Below are 15,076 nucleotides of genomic sequence, written 5' to 3'. Positions count from 1 at the left end.
TTTGTTTTGCTAGTTTTCTGTGCTGATCAGCTAAACAATATAAAAGAAATGTAGTATATCTTTGCTTAATCATATAGATGATTCATCAGCATATATAGTGAGCAACTACAATGCTACCAACACCAACGATAATAACAGTGAGCATTTATGTAGTGTTCCAAGAAACATTTCTAAACAGATAATCTGCTTCTGCTGTTCTCTATAAGCAAATAAACACAATAAAGATTACATATAAATCTTAAGGACAGAAATGGAAGAAGAAATAAACATAATAAATTCTATTTCCTGTTGGTAGTTATCTAAGAAATCAGAATTCTTACTTGGAAAGAAACCCATGACAGCTTACTTGGTAGCTTTCAGAACTACTAAAGGTTCTTTGTACTTGGAAAAATACTGAGTTTTTTTTTCCCCTTTTATTTTTTTAGGAACTACAGGAGGAATTGAATAAAAATCTATTTGACAATCTAATAGAATTTCTGGGAAAATCTCACTTGGAGTTTCAAAAGAAGTCAACAAACTGGAACTATCAAATAAAATCCAGAGAAATACCAACTGCTGCTATTGTTCTAGGTATTTCTAATTCATTTGTTGGCATATATTTTAGGAACAAAAAAAAGCGTGATGGAAACCTTATACACAGTTTATCTCTTTGATACCTGTTTGCATGAGCAATCTATCAAAAGAATTTGAAGTGAGATTAGTTTACAATACTCAGGTTCATGTTAATTTCCAGGGAGGCCAAGAAAATTTACTTGTTATGGTTTCTTCCTTAAAAACTTCCTCATGAGTATCTGTAATAAAGGTTTGACAATGTGGAAATTAGTTAGCAACCTTAGTGGAATAGAATGACAGGTATCTTGGATTCCTGGACTCTCTTTTCAGTTCTTCTATTGAATTTATCTTAATTTGATTCCTCTGTGCCTCAGTTCTTTGATCTTAGTGAAGTGTGATGGTTGGACTAAGGGCAGCAAGATGATAGAGCACTGAGCTTGCAGTCAGGCAGACTTGAGTACATATTTAGTCTCAGATACTCAGATAGTTGTGTGACCCTGGGCACCTCACTTAACCCTGTTTGCCTCAGTTTCCTCATCTGTAAAATTTAGCTAGAGATGGAAATGGCAAACCATTCCATTATCTCTGCCAAGAAAACACAAATGGGGTCATGGAGAGTCTGACACAACTGAAACAGCTAACAGCTACAACAACAGGTGGTTGGACTGTATTAATCTTGTTTGCATGAAATAAGATTTGGATGAATTGTCTATAAAATGATTTGATTTATTATTTATCCTTATCATGGCCTCTGGTTCCTAGACTTAACCCTGTTATCTCAGTTTATCTCCCCTGTCTGGCTTTGTTTAACCTCCATCCCCCAGACGTCATCCCTCTTAATGCCTTACTAATTTTTTAATGTTTATGAAATACTACCCTAGAATCTCTTGGCTCCTCTTGATCTTTCCAAATTCCTAATCTGCTAATCCTTGTTCCTTAATAATCACAGTCATTGTCAAAGGATATGAACAGGCAGTTTTCAGACAAAGAAATCAAAGCTATCTATAGTCATATGAAGAAATGCTCTAAATCACTGTTGGTTAGAGAAATACAAATTAAAATAATTCTGAGGTACCACCTCACACGTATCAGATTGGCTAATATGACAAAAAAGGAAAATGATAGATGTTGGAAGGAAAGTGGGAAAAATGAGACTCTATTGGTGCACTGTTGGTGGAGTTGTGAGCTGATCCAACTGTTCTGGAGAGCAATTTGGAATTATGTCCAAAGGGCTATAAAACTGCATACTTCATTGATCTAGCAATACCACTGCTAGGTCTATATACCAAAGACATTTAAAAAAAGGGGAAAGGACCTACTTGTACAAAAATATTTATAACAGCTCTTTTTGTGGTAGCTAAGAAGTTGAGAGGATGCCCATCAATTGGGGAATGGCTGAACAAGTTGTTATATATGATTATGATGAAATATTATTGTGCTATAAGAAATGACAAGCAGGATGATTTCAGAATAATGGAAGGACTTACGTGAACTGATAGAAAGTGAAGTGAGCAGAATCAGGAGAACATTGTATGTAGTAATAACAATATTATATGATGATCAATTGTGAATCACTTAGCTGTTCTCAGCAATACAGTGATTCAAGACAATCCTAAAGAACTGATGATGAAAAATGTTATCCACCTCCAGAGAAAGAACTGATATTGTCTGAATACAGATTGAAGCATATTTTCTCTCTCTTTCTCTTCCTTCCTTTTTTTAGCTTGAGTCTTTTTGTACAGTATGACTAATATGGAAATGTTTTATATGATTGCACATGTAAATCTATATCAAATTGTTTACCATCTCAGGGAGGAGGGAGGAAAGGGAGAGAGAGAGGGATAGAATATGGAACCCAGAACTTAAATAAAAAAAAAGTTAAAAAATTGTTTTAACATGTAATTGGGGAAAAAATAAAACATCATTTAAAAATAAATAAGTAAATAAATAGTCACCATTATCTAATTCTCTCCTTCTACTCCCAGGCTATTCAGAGTTCAGGGAGATAGTCATTGAATACAGTTGAGTTTGCCTACCTCAAGCTTATATGTTGAAGAACTTCACCTGCCCTTTCCCTATCGTTGACTATTTCTTTCCCCAAGTAACTTCCAAATTCCTCTGTTCTCAAGCATCCAACATCACTTCCATCCCACACACTGATAGCAGATGACTAAGCCTCTTACTTCACTTAAAACATTCTAGTTACCATAGCTTCCTTCTTCTGTTTATCAACACTTCTTAGTATCATCACCAGCCCTTTCCTCATTCCTTCTAGTCACAGATGAAGAATTATCCCAACTCTCTGCATCAGATTTGTCAACTCCTACTATCCCCTGGATCTCATTCAGGACCACTTTTCAGTGGTTAGATCCTCTCGTGCATCTTCAGTTTTTCTCTTTCCACTTGCTTCATTTCATCTGCGCCCAGAATGATCAAGTCTCCCCAGTCCTAAAGACAAGAGTCCTTTAAACCTTCTATTCCATGTAGTTACTGGGCCATCTTTTTCCTTCTCTTTACTACTAAACTTCCTGAAAAAATTGCCTACTCATTTTCTTCTTGAAAAAGTTGGCTTCTCATTACCCAGTCTCTTTCTAGACCCTTATAATCTAGCTTCCACTCCTACCATTTTATTGAAACTCCTTTTTTTCACATTAATAAAGTGAGCACATTAATGATCACCAAGTTCATTGTTGTCATTTTCCTGTCACAGTTCTTGCAGTCCCATCTGAAGTATCCCACTTGATATAATCTTGTCCAGGGGTAGGAAACTTGTGGCCTCAAGGCCATGTGGGGCCCTCTAGGTCCTTGGGTGTGACCTTTTGACTGAGTCCAAGTTTTACAGAATAAATCCTTTTATTAAAAGGATTTGTTCTGTGACATTTGGATTCAGTCAAAGGGCTACACTTGAGGACCTTGAGGCTGCAGGTTCCCCACCATTGATCTTGTCCTTTGGCTTCAGAAATACTATATTCCCCTGGTTCTTCTCCTACCTCTGTAAATAATCCTTTTCTCTTTTCTTCCTTACTCCGTAACTTATCTGTTAATCTGCTGTGTCCATGCAGAAGATTCTAAAATAAATGTTTTCAGGCTTGACCTCCCTTCTGGGAGCAAAATTCATGTTTCTGTGTCTTAGAGGACATTCCCACTTGTATGTTTCACCCAGTATCAGCATCTCAAACGTAAGATTTCAAAAACTGAATTTATTCTTATTCCCCACAACCTGTCTTCCTGTCAGCACTGCCATTCACCCAATTTCCCCCATGTTTTTTGGAATCCATCACATTGTTCTTTTTCTGCTGTAAGTTCCTTGTTAGTCTCCTTTAGTAAAGCATTATATTCTTTACCTTTCTGCTTTGTGACCAAGGTGCTGATCTTCTGTGTATCTATATCCACATCTATATAGACATATAGACATTTCTATGTGGAATATGGTGGACTAGATATAGATATGTTTATATTTATATTGGTATATATATTTATTTACAGACACATATATATATAGAGACATGCTATATTTATATACACATATATGTGAATATGAATGCCTATATATGTACATGTATATTTGCTCTCTTGGGGATTTCTTCAGTTCCCAGGGGATTAGTTATCTCTATGTTGATGACCCCAAATCTGTAATTTATCTCCTGGGCTCCAGTCCTTTATTAGCAACTACTTATGAATATCTCCATCAGGAATTTTCTGTAGTTATACCAAACTGAAAATGTGCAAAACTATTATTATATTCCCCTCAAACCCTTGTCTTCTCCAACCTTTCCTCTTTCTATCGAGAGTACCACCAGACTTCTTATCTTCTGGGTTTACATGCTAGAAAGTTGTCACTTCCCGTATCTGTCTGTTGTCTGTCTTTTTGATTTCTACCACCACTACAACTCTCAAATTTATCCCCATCTTTTTCCACTTCTACAGCTTCAACTCTAATTCAGGTCATTATTACTTCTTGCTTAGACTGTTGTAATAGCCTCCTATATTCCAGGCTTCCCTTCTCTATTCCACAGTTGCTAAATTGATACACCTATTGGAGTACCATCTAGTATTTAATTCCCCTACTCAAAATTCTTCAGCAGCTCTTTATTGCAAAGGTAAAATATAAAATCTGCAGCCTGTCATTTAAAGCCCTCCATAATATGGTTGCTACCTGCTCTCTGGTTTTATTTCATACTATTCTTCAAACTGACCTGCTAACTGTTGCTTCAATAAGACATTCTATTTCATAGGCTCATAGATGTACAGCTTAAAAGAGACCTCAGAGGTCATTGAGTCCAGCCCCTTGATTTTACAGACAAAGAAACTGAAACCTAAAGAGGTTAAATGACTTGCCCAGGCTCACATAACTAGTAAACATCTCAGGCATGTTTTGAACTCAAGTCTTCCTAATTCCAAATCTAGCATTCTATCCATGATGATACTTTGCTTTTTTATCTTTGCTCAGGTGGGTGCCCTGTGTCTGAAATGCCCTCTTTCCTTGCCTCATCTTAGAATTGCTAGTTTCCTACAAAATTCAGATTAGATGTCCCCTCTTGTATAGGGCCTTTCTTGATTGAAGTTAGGAAGACTCATTTTCATGAGTTCATATCTGGCCTCAGACACTTACCAGCTATGTGATTGTGGGTAAGTCACTTAATCTAGTTTGCTTCGGTTTCCTCATTTATAAAATAAGCTGGAGAAGGAAATGGTAAACCATTCCAGTATCTTTGCTAAGAAAATCCCAAATGGGGTCACAAAGAGTGGGACACAGCTGAGAAATGACTGAACAGCTGAACATAAGTACATACAAACATACATACATATATAACATATACATATATGTCTCTGTTGTGTCTTGTTTTGTTTTTTTGCTTATCTATGTACTTATACTTCCCAACTAGAATGTGGTTTTAAAGGAACCCTTTTGTTCTTATCTTTGTATCACCAGTACCAAGTATAGTCCCCAATTTACAAAAGGTTTAATTAATTTGAATTACCCTACTGTAAAGACTTTGAATATAGCTTGGTGATAAGATGGTGTGCCCATTGTCCTACATTAGCAAAGCTAGCTTCAGATATGCTTGTTCTCAAGGTGGCCTGAATGTAATGGATTTTTCATCCATTTAAGTCAAAGAGGATTTTGATCTACCTCAGTGGGAGGAGTACTTCAAAGTATATTGTCTTTTAGTTGTGTATTTTTATTGTGAGAGCAGGGACTATGTCTAACTTTTTATGTCTCCCCCAGAGCCTAACATTTAGTACATGTTTGGTAGATAAATAAATATGCTTTAAGTTGCCCAATAACAAACTTACTTTACACATATTCATTTAACATAGTGCAACTGGCTACATAATAAAATATTTTTGTCTCAAATTTTTGTTCCTTTGTATATCTTTCTTTGAGAGTATTTTGAGATTCTAGTCCAGACAGATAAGATTGCCTCTAAGTAATCGGCACTGTTGTGAAGTCTTGTGGATTAGTTTGTTAAAAAAAAATCTATTAGGGGCAGCTAGGTGGTGCAGTGGATAGAGCACCGGTTCCTGGAGTCAGGAGGACCTGAGTTCAAATTTGGCCTCAGCACTTGACACTTACTAGCTGTGTGACCCTGGGCAAGTCACTTAACCCCATTGCCTAGCAAAAAGAAAAAAAAAAAGAAAAAATCTATTAGCAGGAATTATTTCTTTGTAGTTCATTTGACATGTTGAGTCATTATTAGTAATAAAAAGAATCTGATATTGATGTTTTTCCCCTGCAGGTGTGAATGTAACAGATCATGATTTAACATTCAAAGGTCTAACTGAGATGCTCAAAGATACAGTTACTCCATATGTTGTCTCATTGCAAGCTAAAGAATGTCCAGGTAATGTATGAATATTGTAATGACTGTGATAACTGGTTTAAAAGATATTATAGCATTCTTAGAGTATATATTCTAAAAGTTCTCTCAAATCTGGAAATAATTTCTATAACATAGTAATAATAAAGAGGAAGGGACACATTTACATATTTCCTTCTCTCTTTTTCAGTTTCCTTCTTCCTGTATTTCTGTCAGCCAGAGGAAAATAAGGATGAATTGGGCCATGTTGAGGTTTTCAGTCTCCCAGAATCCTGTAAATGGGTTAGGTCTCCCTTGTTCAGTAAACATGGATATATATATATATATATATATATATACACACACAGACAAATGCACACACACACACACACACACACACATATGTATGTTATATATATACATATACACGCTGACTAATTAGAGGGAGAACAATCTAAAATACTCAAAAATCTAATTTTTTTCTTTTGTACTATTATAATCAAATAGATAAAATTACTAGAATTTGGCATAACAAAATGTTAACCCATGATGTCTTTGACTCATTCTTTTTTTTTTTTTGCCTTTAAAAATTTTTTTTTTTCCATATGCTTTTGAGTTGAAAATTTTTCTCCCTTTTCCTCCCCCCCCCCAAGACGGCACACAATCTGACATAGGCTTTACATTTACATACCCATTAAACATATTTTCACATTAGTGAAGTTGTAAGTAAAAATTAAAACCAATAGGAGGAACCATCAGAAAGATGAAACAAAACTCAACAGAAGGTAAAAATAAGTGATAGTGATTCGACTTCCATAGTTCTTTCTTTGGATGTGGACAGCATTTTCCATCCCGAGGCCTCTAGAGATGTCTTAGATCCTTGTAATGCTGAGAAGGGTTCAGTTTAACATTCTTAGTCATTGCATAACGTGGCTGTTATTGTGTACAAAGTCCTCTTGATTCTGCTGACTTCACTCAGCATCAGACCATATAAGTCTTTCCAGGTTTTTCTGAAGTCAGCCTGTTCATTATTTCTTATAGCACAGTAGTATTCCATTACATTCATATACCACAACTTGCTCAGCCATTCCCCAGTTGATGGGCATCCCCTCAATTTCCAATTCTTTGCCACCACAAAAAGAGCTGCTATGAATATTTTTGTACATGTGGGTCCTTTTCCCATTTGTTTGATCTCTTTGGAATATAGCCCTAGAAGTGCTATTGCTGGATCAAAGGGTATGCACATTTTTGTAGCCCTTTGGGCATAGTTCCAAATTGTCCTCCAAAATGGTTGGATCATTTCACAACTCCACCAACAATGTATTAGCGTTCCAATTCTTTAACTCATTCTTAAAGTTTAGTGAATAGGTATTTTACTGTAGGATACTTCCATCTACCTAATATGAATCTTAACGCCTTCACTTCCTTTTTTTGGGGGGGGGGTGAGGCAGTCAGGATTAAGTGACTTGCCCAGGGTCACACACCTAGTAAGTATCAAGTGTCTGAGGTCCAATTTGAACTCAGGTCCTCCTGCTCCAAGGCTGGAGCTCTATCCACTGTGCTGCCTAGCTGCCCCCACCTTCACTTCTTAATAGGTGGGCGGGCTGAGAAGAGCTGAAACGGTTACTAAGTTTATCACGCTGTTGCCACTGCATGATGATCTTCTCCATATTAAGTTAAGCTTAGAAGCTAATATGAAGTACCTAAATGAGCCATTTTCAAAACTTTTCTAGCCTGATAAGACTAGACAGACCTGCCTTGATGGTGTAACCTTTGAGAATCCAGCATCACTTCCTTATCAGTGTGAGACTCTAGAACAGGGGTGGAGAACCTGTGGCCCTTGAGGTCCTCAAGTGTGGCCCTTTGACTGAATCCAAACTTCACAGACCAAATCCCCTTAATAAAAGAAATTGTTCTATAAAACTTAGACTCAGTAAAAGAAAAAAAAGGGGGGCCACACCCAAGGACCTAGAAGGCTGCAGGTTCCCCATCCCTACCCTAGAATAAGACTTTCATTGATGATAGAATAGAAAAAGTTATTCTTGGTTGTTAGCATGTATCTTTTGCCTTCTGGAATATTTTGTTCCAAGGTTTGTGCTCCTTTTTGTGGCTGCTAAATCAGGTGTGATACTAACTTGTGTCTTGAATTCTGTTTCTTGCTTCTTGCAGTATTTTGTATTTGACCTAGAAGCTCTGGATTTTGTCTGTTAAGTTCCTGAGATTTTACAGTTTGGAATTTGTTTCGGGAAATGACTGGCAGATTCTGTTCTACAGTGCTCTTGGATGCTAAGAGATCTGGATAATTTTCTTTTAAGATTTCTTGTAATTTGATATGTAGGCTCCCCCCCCTTTTTTTTTTGGTCATAGTATTCACGTAGTCCAGTGATCCTTAAATTTTTTCCCCAAATCTGTTTTGTAGGTCACTTGGTTTTGGATGAGATACCTTTTATTTTCTTCTATATTTTCAGTCTTTTGACTTTGTTTTAATATTTCTTGCTGTCTCATGGAGTCTTTGGCTTCTATTTAGTCCCTTCTAATTTTCAGGGAATTTGTTGCTTGGGCAAAATTTTGTAACTCTTATGCCAAGCTTTTAATTCCCTTTTCAGTTTTTTCTTCCATAGCTATCATTTCTTTTCCAGTTTTTCCTCTAGCATTATCATTTCATTTATGAAAAGAATATTTTTGAACTCTTAAAAAAAAAACTATTCATCTCTACAGGAATTCTAGCTGAATTTGTGCCTGAACTCTGTGTGTGTGTGTGTGTGTGTGTGTGTGTGTGTGTGTGTGTGTGTGTGTGTGTTTAAGGCTTTGCTTGGAGATGTTTTAGAGTCATTCTCTTCTTCTGAGCTTGTATCTTGAGTGTTGTCACCATAATAGCTTTTTTATTTGTTCAGTATTCCAGCCTGCTTCCTTACTTTGGACTTGATATTAGGCTGTGTCCTGTGCACTTCTGGAAGCTCTGTTGCTGGAAGGTTCTTTTGCTGATTTCTTTAGGTTTTAAGTGTTATATTGTTCCAGGATCTCAGGGACAGTTCAGCCTGGGGACCTGTGATCTTTTAGTGCTTCTAAGACGGTCTGATCCAGGAAAAAAGTCTGATTTCTGTACCTTTGGTCTAAGCTTTGGAAGTTCCTAACCTGGGTTTGGATCTGAGCAACAGAAGACTGCTGCTTACGTTAGCCAATGTTAGACAGCTGAGAAGCTTTGTAGGTTCAGAGTGACAGAAGTACAGGATCCTTTTGGTCTGGAATTCCTGCCCTTGTTCATTCTATAGCAGGCTGTCGACTGGGTTAGAAGCTGAATGTGAGACCCAGCTCAGCTTTTGGGATTTGAATAACACTGCTGTTTCTTTCTTCTGAACTGGCTCTTCACGGTATACATACTTAGACCGGGGCTGGCGGAGGGAGATGGGGTGGAGAGGGAGAGAAGGGGCATATATCATCTCAGTCCTGTCTGGATTTGTGACCCACAACTGAGTAATGAACAACAAAGTTGACATTTTGTACTTGTTCCCATGTCAGTGACCCAGTGGGTCTGGGATCTTCTCTCACTGTTCACTGAAATGCTATTCACAGTGCATTCCTGGCCAGACCCTATCCCCTGTGTCACTTCTCTGTCTGTCTCCCTATGCTGACCTATACTGTAAAATTTAATCATTGAATTTTTTTGGATTTCCTCATGAAGATTCACTCAGTACATTTTCTAGATCTGTTTGGAAGAGTTTTAGGGAAGAGCTTACTATCCTATTTCCTGCTACTCTGTCATCTTGGCTCTACCTCCTACCAATAATTACTTTTCCATTCAAATTCTACTCCATTTCTTCATTGTAGAATGAAGGTGGCCATGAGTTCTCAAAGGCCACATCAACAGAGCCCAAACCCGGGCTGCTCCTATTAATGTGGAAAGGCTTTAATTTCAGTCCCATGACCATCTGTCTTCCAAGTACTATCATGATTTACTTTATCGCCAAGTATTACCACCAAGTTGACTAGATGATGAATATTTTAGCCCCAGTTATTCTGTATGTAGAGGGTTTCATTGTGTTTTTGCAGAGGGAGATCCACAACAACAAAATCATAGACCCTAGAAGTATTGAGATGTAAAAGAAGTCATTATTGTTACTTTGGTAAGAATGGCATTTCTAGATTTTTAAAGCTATGTTCCTTCCTACTCTACTTTGAGCCTGAACAATTTACTAAACCCTGTTGTATGAAGTGAAAGTATATGTGATTCTTCCCCAAAAGTAGCTCCAGCTAGTGGTATGTTTAAATTCTGTACAAAATATGTGAATTGAGAAAGGGGGAAACACAATATATAGAAATAAAGTAACATTTTAGTGAATAGAGTTCTTCACCATTTAAACTGTATAAAGTGAATTGAATTTCCTTACTTTTTTTGTTCCATAGATGTAAAGCATCTTTTGCAAAAGCTGGCATCTCAGCTGATGGGATGTGTAGACATAGAGTCCACAGAGGAGGAGTATGTTCAGTCATCCCAGAGAAAGATGCATTATTCAATGGCTTTTCTTTCTACTTGGTACAGAAGTATCACAAAGGTATGTATAAATAAGCAATTTTTTGTGAAGTAATTGGCTTATGATTGGAGAGTTTCAGAATTGTAGAAGGCATAGCAGTATTTTATTCTAATAAAAACAACATACGCAGCACTAGTTTTAATTGAATAGCAGCTCTGTATTTCCCTTGAGAGTGATGGAATTTAAAAGTGTTCTTTTATTGGTATTCAGATAGATTCCTATTAAATGTCTGGTATTCTTATATGAGGATATTCTTTTTATGGATGTTTATAATCCAGTAGTTTTAAAAAAATATAAGGAAGGAAACATTTCCTAAACTGTATAATGTAAAACAAAGCTAAGTACTGTTTAATTGTAGTAACTAATCTTGGGCCCAAGAGAAGATCAGAAAATATACCTAACTCCTTTCCTTAGAGAGGTCTGGGAACATGGATACAGAATGTTGTGTACCCTATCGGACAAAGGTCACTGTGGTTTGTTTGTTTTTTTTAGTTAGTTTAGGTTAACCATTTTTCTTTGCCCTAATGGAAGGCTAACTGGATGGGTAGATGAGGATATATTGGGAAATAACTGTGGCATTAAACAAAGTATCAATGAAATTTTAATTTAAAACAGAACACTAGAAGTTTGTAATACTTGGTTCTGCCACTGTGATTAGCTGTGTGACTTTAACATAAGTCATTTAGTTTCCCATACCTCTGTTTTTACTTTTTGTGAAACAAGACTGTCCTGTCAGTACACACTAAATACACAGTCCTGTGAGCATCAGTTCTATTTTAAAAGGCTGATGGGAGAGAATCTGTAACTTGCTTTGAAACCTTTGAAAATAAATGTGTTATTAATACCAAGGAAGATAAAACATACATTGTCATTACCTTTTGAAGTTTAGTGAGACATTTCTAAAGTGCTAGGATATCCTGCCCAGGGTGACACTATGATATGATTATGTGATGGTGTTCTTTCTTAGCTATTATTATCATTTCCTTCTCTAGAAGGGACCTCTTGAGAAAGCTTTCCATGAAGTTTTATAAGGAATAAGCTGAGGCTTACTCTCATTCATTAATTCTCTCCACAGATTACAAATTTACTTTTAAATCGTTTGCAGTTTGCATTTTTGTCAGATGTATATGTTGATGAGGGGATGGTATTAGATGATCTCTAACATCCCTTTGAGCTCAAAAATTCCATAATTATGATTGCAGTTCTCATAATCACAGTAAGTTCTTAGTATGAGCAGAGCACTGTATTAGGCATGGGTAGAAATACACTATTTACATAAGCTAGTTCCTTACTTAATGAAAGGGCTCATAATAGGGACTAAGATAGGTGCACTGATGAATATAACATGCTATAATATATATATTTGCATATGTATACATATATGTGTAAATACTGTATAAGTGGGTTACAAAAATATAAAACAAAATGTTCTTTGTGATTGGTTTAGAAAATGGAGAATCAAAGGAAAGTTTCTTGAAGGAGATATTTGAGTTGGTCTTTAAAAGGACTAGCTAGAAATTCAACAGTGCTTTTAATAAGTCCAGGCCTTTACTAAGCACAAAGGCTCAGTATTCTCCCAGTAATGCAATATGGCAGCAAAATATTAACATTGCCTCCAAACCCATACCCTTTCTCCATACTTCCCTATTTTTGTTGGTATTATGAGTCATCCAGGCTCATAACCTCAGAGTTATCATTCACTCTTCATTCTCCCTGCCTAATCCTGGCATTTCTGCAGCCACAACGTGCCACATTTGTTTTGCTGCACTGAGAGAACTACCACCCTAGTTCAGGCTCTCTCACCTCTTGCCTCTCTGAATGTAATAACCTTCTAATTGGTATCCCTAATTATATTCCCTTTCCTCTCTAATGTGCCCAGCATACAACTGCCAAAATAATCTTTATAAGACACAGATCTGACTATATTGCTCCCCTGCTCAAAAACCTCTTCTATATTCTGTAGGATAAAATATAAATTCTTTAGTCTGGCAGTTAAAGTACCCCAGAATGTGGCTCCTGTCTGCCTTTCCAATCTTATTTTATATTACTTTCCTTCACAAAAACTACATTTCATCTGAGTTTTACTATTAGCTGTTCCTTAAACTCAACAGGTTTGTACCCTGCCTTTGCATACATGTGGGCTGTTTGAATGCCTAGAATGCACTCCATTCTTATCTTACCTTTCATAAATTATATTTTCTTTTAAGTTTAAGTGTACCTCGGGGCAGCTAGGTGGCACAGTGGATAGAGCACCGGCCCTGAAGTCAGGAGGGCCTAAGTTTAAATCCGGCCTCACACCAAACACTCGACACTTACTAGCTGTGTGACCCTGTGCAAGTCACTTAACCCCAATTGCCTAAAAAAAAAAAGTTTAAGTGTACGTCCTTTGTGAGAAAATGCCCTCCCCCATTTTTTAGTGTTTCCACATACCTCATTTGATCTTTCATTATACTTAATTATTTTTGTACTGATCCTTCCCAGTAACATGTAAATTCACTGAGGTCAGTACTACTTACTTTTTGTTTTGTATCCCTATTACAATGCCTTGTACACAGTAGGTACTAAATCAGTATTTATTGAATTAAACTTAATTTGAAGTGGTGATTGATAATATACATAAAAAGACAAGGGACAAGAAAGATAAGTACTGAAAAAGTTATTGAATTTGGTGATGCAGAAGTCACTGGAGTTCTTTGAGAGTGTGGTTTTAGCTTGCATAGGAGTAGATGCCAGATTACAAGGGGTTGTGGAGAGATTAGTAGAGAGAAATTAGGAATATCAAGCTTAGATGATGTTTATAGTACACGTGCCAGTGATGAAGAGGCTAGACACGGGTTGAGAACGATATGGGGTTGAAGGATCAAGAGAACATTTTTCTATGACCAGGGGAACTGAGAATAAGATGGGAAGGAACTAGAAAGATAAAAAAGATTAAAGATACATGAGAGAGATGTGATGATTATTGGAGTAAGATCCTGGAAGAAGTGAAAAAGAATGGGATCAAAAGCACAAGTTAGGAGGCAGAGCCAAGGTGATGAAATACTTGCAGAGCTGAGACTAGAGGGCAGTGAGCAGAGTTTGCCCTGGATCATACCACTTTGAAAACATTCAAGTCTCCCACCCTGAGCTGTCCTGAGATTCTGGAATAACACAGCACCCCCAAAAAACTCAAGAGAATAAAAGCTCATCTTAGACATTCCCCTCCAGAAATGTGCAGAGCCTGAACCTTACATAAAGCCCAAGTCAAAAAGTAAGCTTAGAATAATGAGCAAACAAAAAAGAATCTCTTCATAAAGAGGTGTTATGGTGCTAGTAATGCTCAAAACACAATGCCAGAAGAAAAGAATGACTCTAAAATGTCAACAAAGTCTCAAATAAAAATACAGCCTGGACACAGGTTGAATCAAAATTCCTTGAAGAAATAAAATGAGACTTTTTTTAAGTGTTAAAAATGATTTTTAAAACCTAGTAAGACAACATGACTAATGTGGAAATAAGTTTAACATGATTCATATATATAACCTATATCAGATTGCTTGCCATCTTGGGGAGAGAGGAGGGGAGGGTGGGAAGGAGAAAAATTTGGAACTCAAAATCTTATAAAAAATGAATGTTGAAAACTATCTTTACATGTGATTGGAGAAAAATAAAATGCCATAAAAAAAATGAGAGCACTAGAGGGAAAAATGGGGAAAGAAATGAGACCTATGGAAGAAACATAAGGAAAGAGAATTAATAGCTTAGAACAAGAGGTACAAAGGGAAAAAAAACTTCCTGAAAATTAGGATGTCATAAAAGCTAACAACTCCATGAGACGACAAGAAATGTTAAAGTCAAAAGACTGAAAAAAGGGAAAAAAAGTAAGGTATCTCTTAACAAAAACTGACCTGGAAAACAAATAGAGGAAAGATCATTTAAGAATCATTGTATTACTGGAAAGTTACAACCAAAAAAAAAAAAGAGCCTAGATATTATATTTCAAGAAACTATAAAAGAAATAGAATCCACTAGTCACCTCCTGAATAAATTTCCAAAATAAAAACTCTCAGGAATATTATAGCCATAATTCAGAGGTTCTGGGTCGGAGAAGAAAATACTACAGGCATCCAGAAAGTAAGAATTCAAATACTGAGGAGCCACACGATATCACACGCAATTTAGCAGCCACCACTGTGAAGGAGTAGAAAGTTT

General features: G+C 36.6%; 1 protein-coding gene across 4 annotated transcripts in view; it reads left to right on the top strand.

Annotated features, from left to right (window-relative positions):
* The window catches only part of ORC3 (origin recognition complex subunit 3), a 119,115-nt gene that overhangs the window by 23,205 nt on the left and 80,834 nt on the right, over positions 1–15,076 (top strand). For all 4 annotated transcript variants that reach the window (XM_078155246.1, XM_078155245.1, XM_020976306.2 and 1 more), the window contains exons 4-6: positions 426–570; positions 6,294–6,398; positions 10,758–10,906. In XM_078155246.1, the coding sequence (XP_078011372.1) occupies positions 426–570; positions 6,294–6,398; positions 10,758–10,906 (399 nt within the window). The remainder of the gene's footprint in view (positions 1–425; positions 571–6,293; positions 6,399–10,757; positions 10,907–15,076) is intronic.

The sequence above is a fragment of the Phascolarctos cinereus genome, unplaced genomic scaffold (genome assembly GCF_003287225.1).
Source record: "Phascolarctos cinereus isolate Bilbo 61053 unplaced genomic scaffold, phaCin_HiC Scaffold_5;HRSCAF=322, whole genome shotgun sequence".
Lineage (NCBI taxonomy): Eukaryota > Metazoa > Chordata > Mammalia > Diprotodontia > Phascolarctidae > Phascolarctos > Phascolarctos cinereus.
Note: the sequence above shows the minus strand (reverse complement) of the source record. Positions and strands in the feature narration are given on the sequence as shown.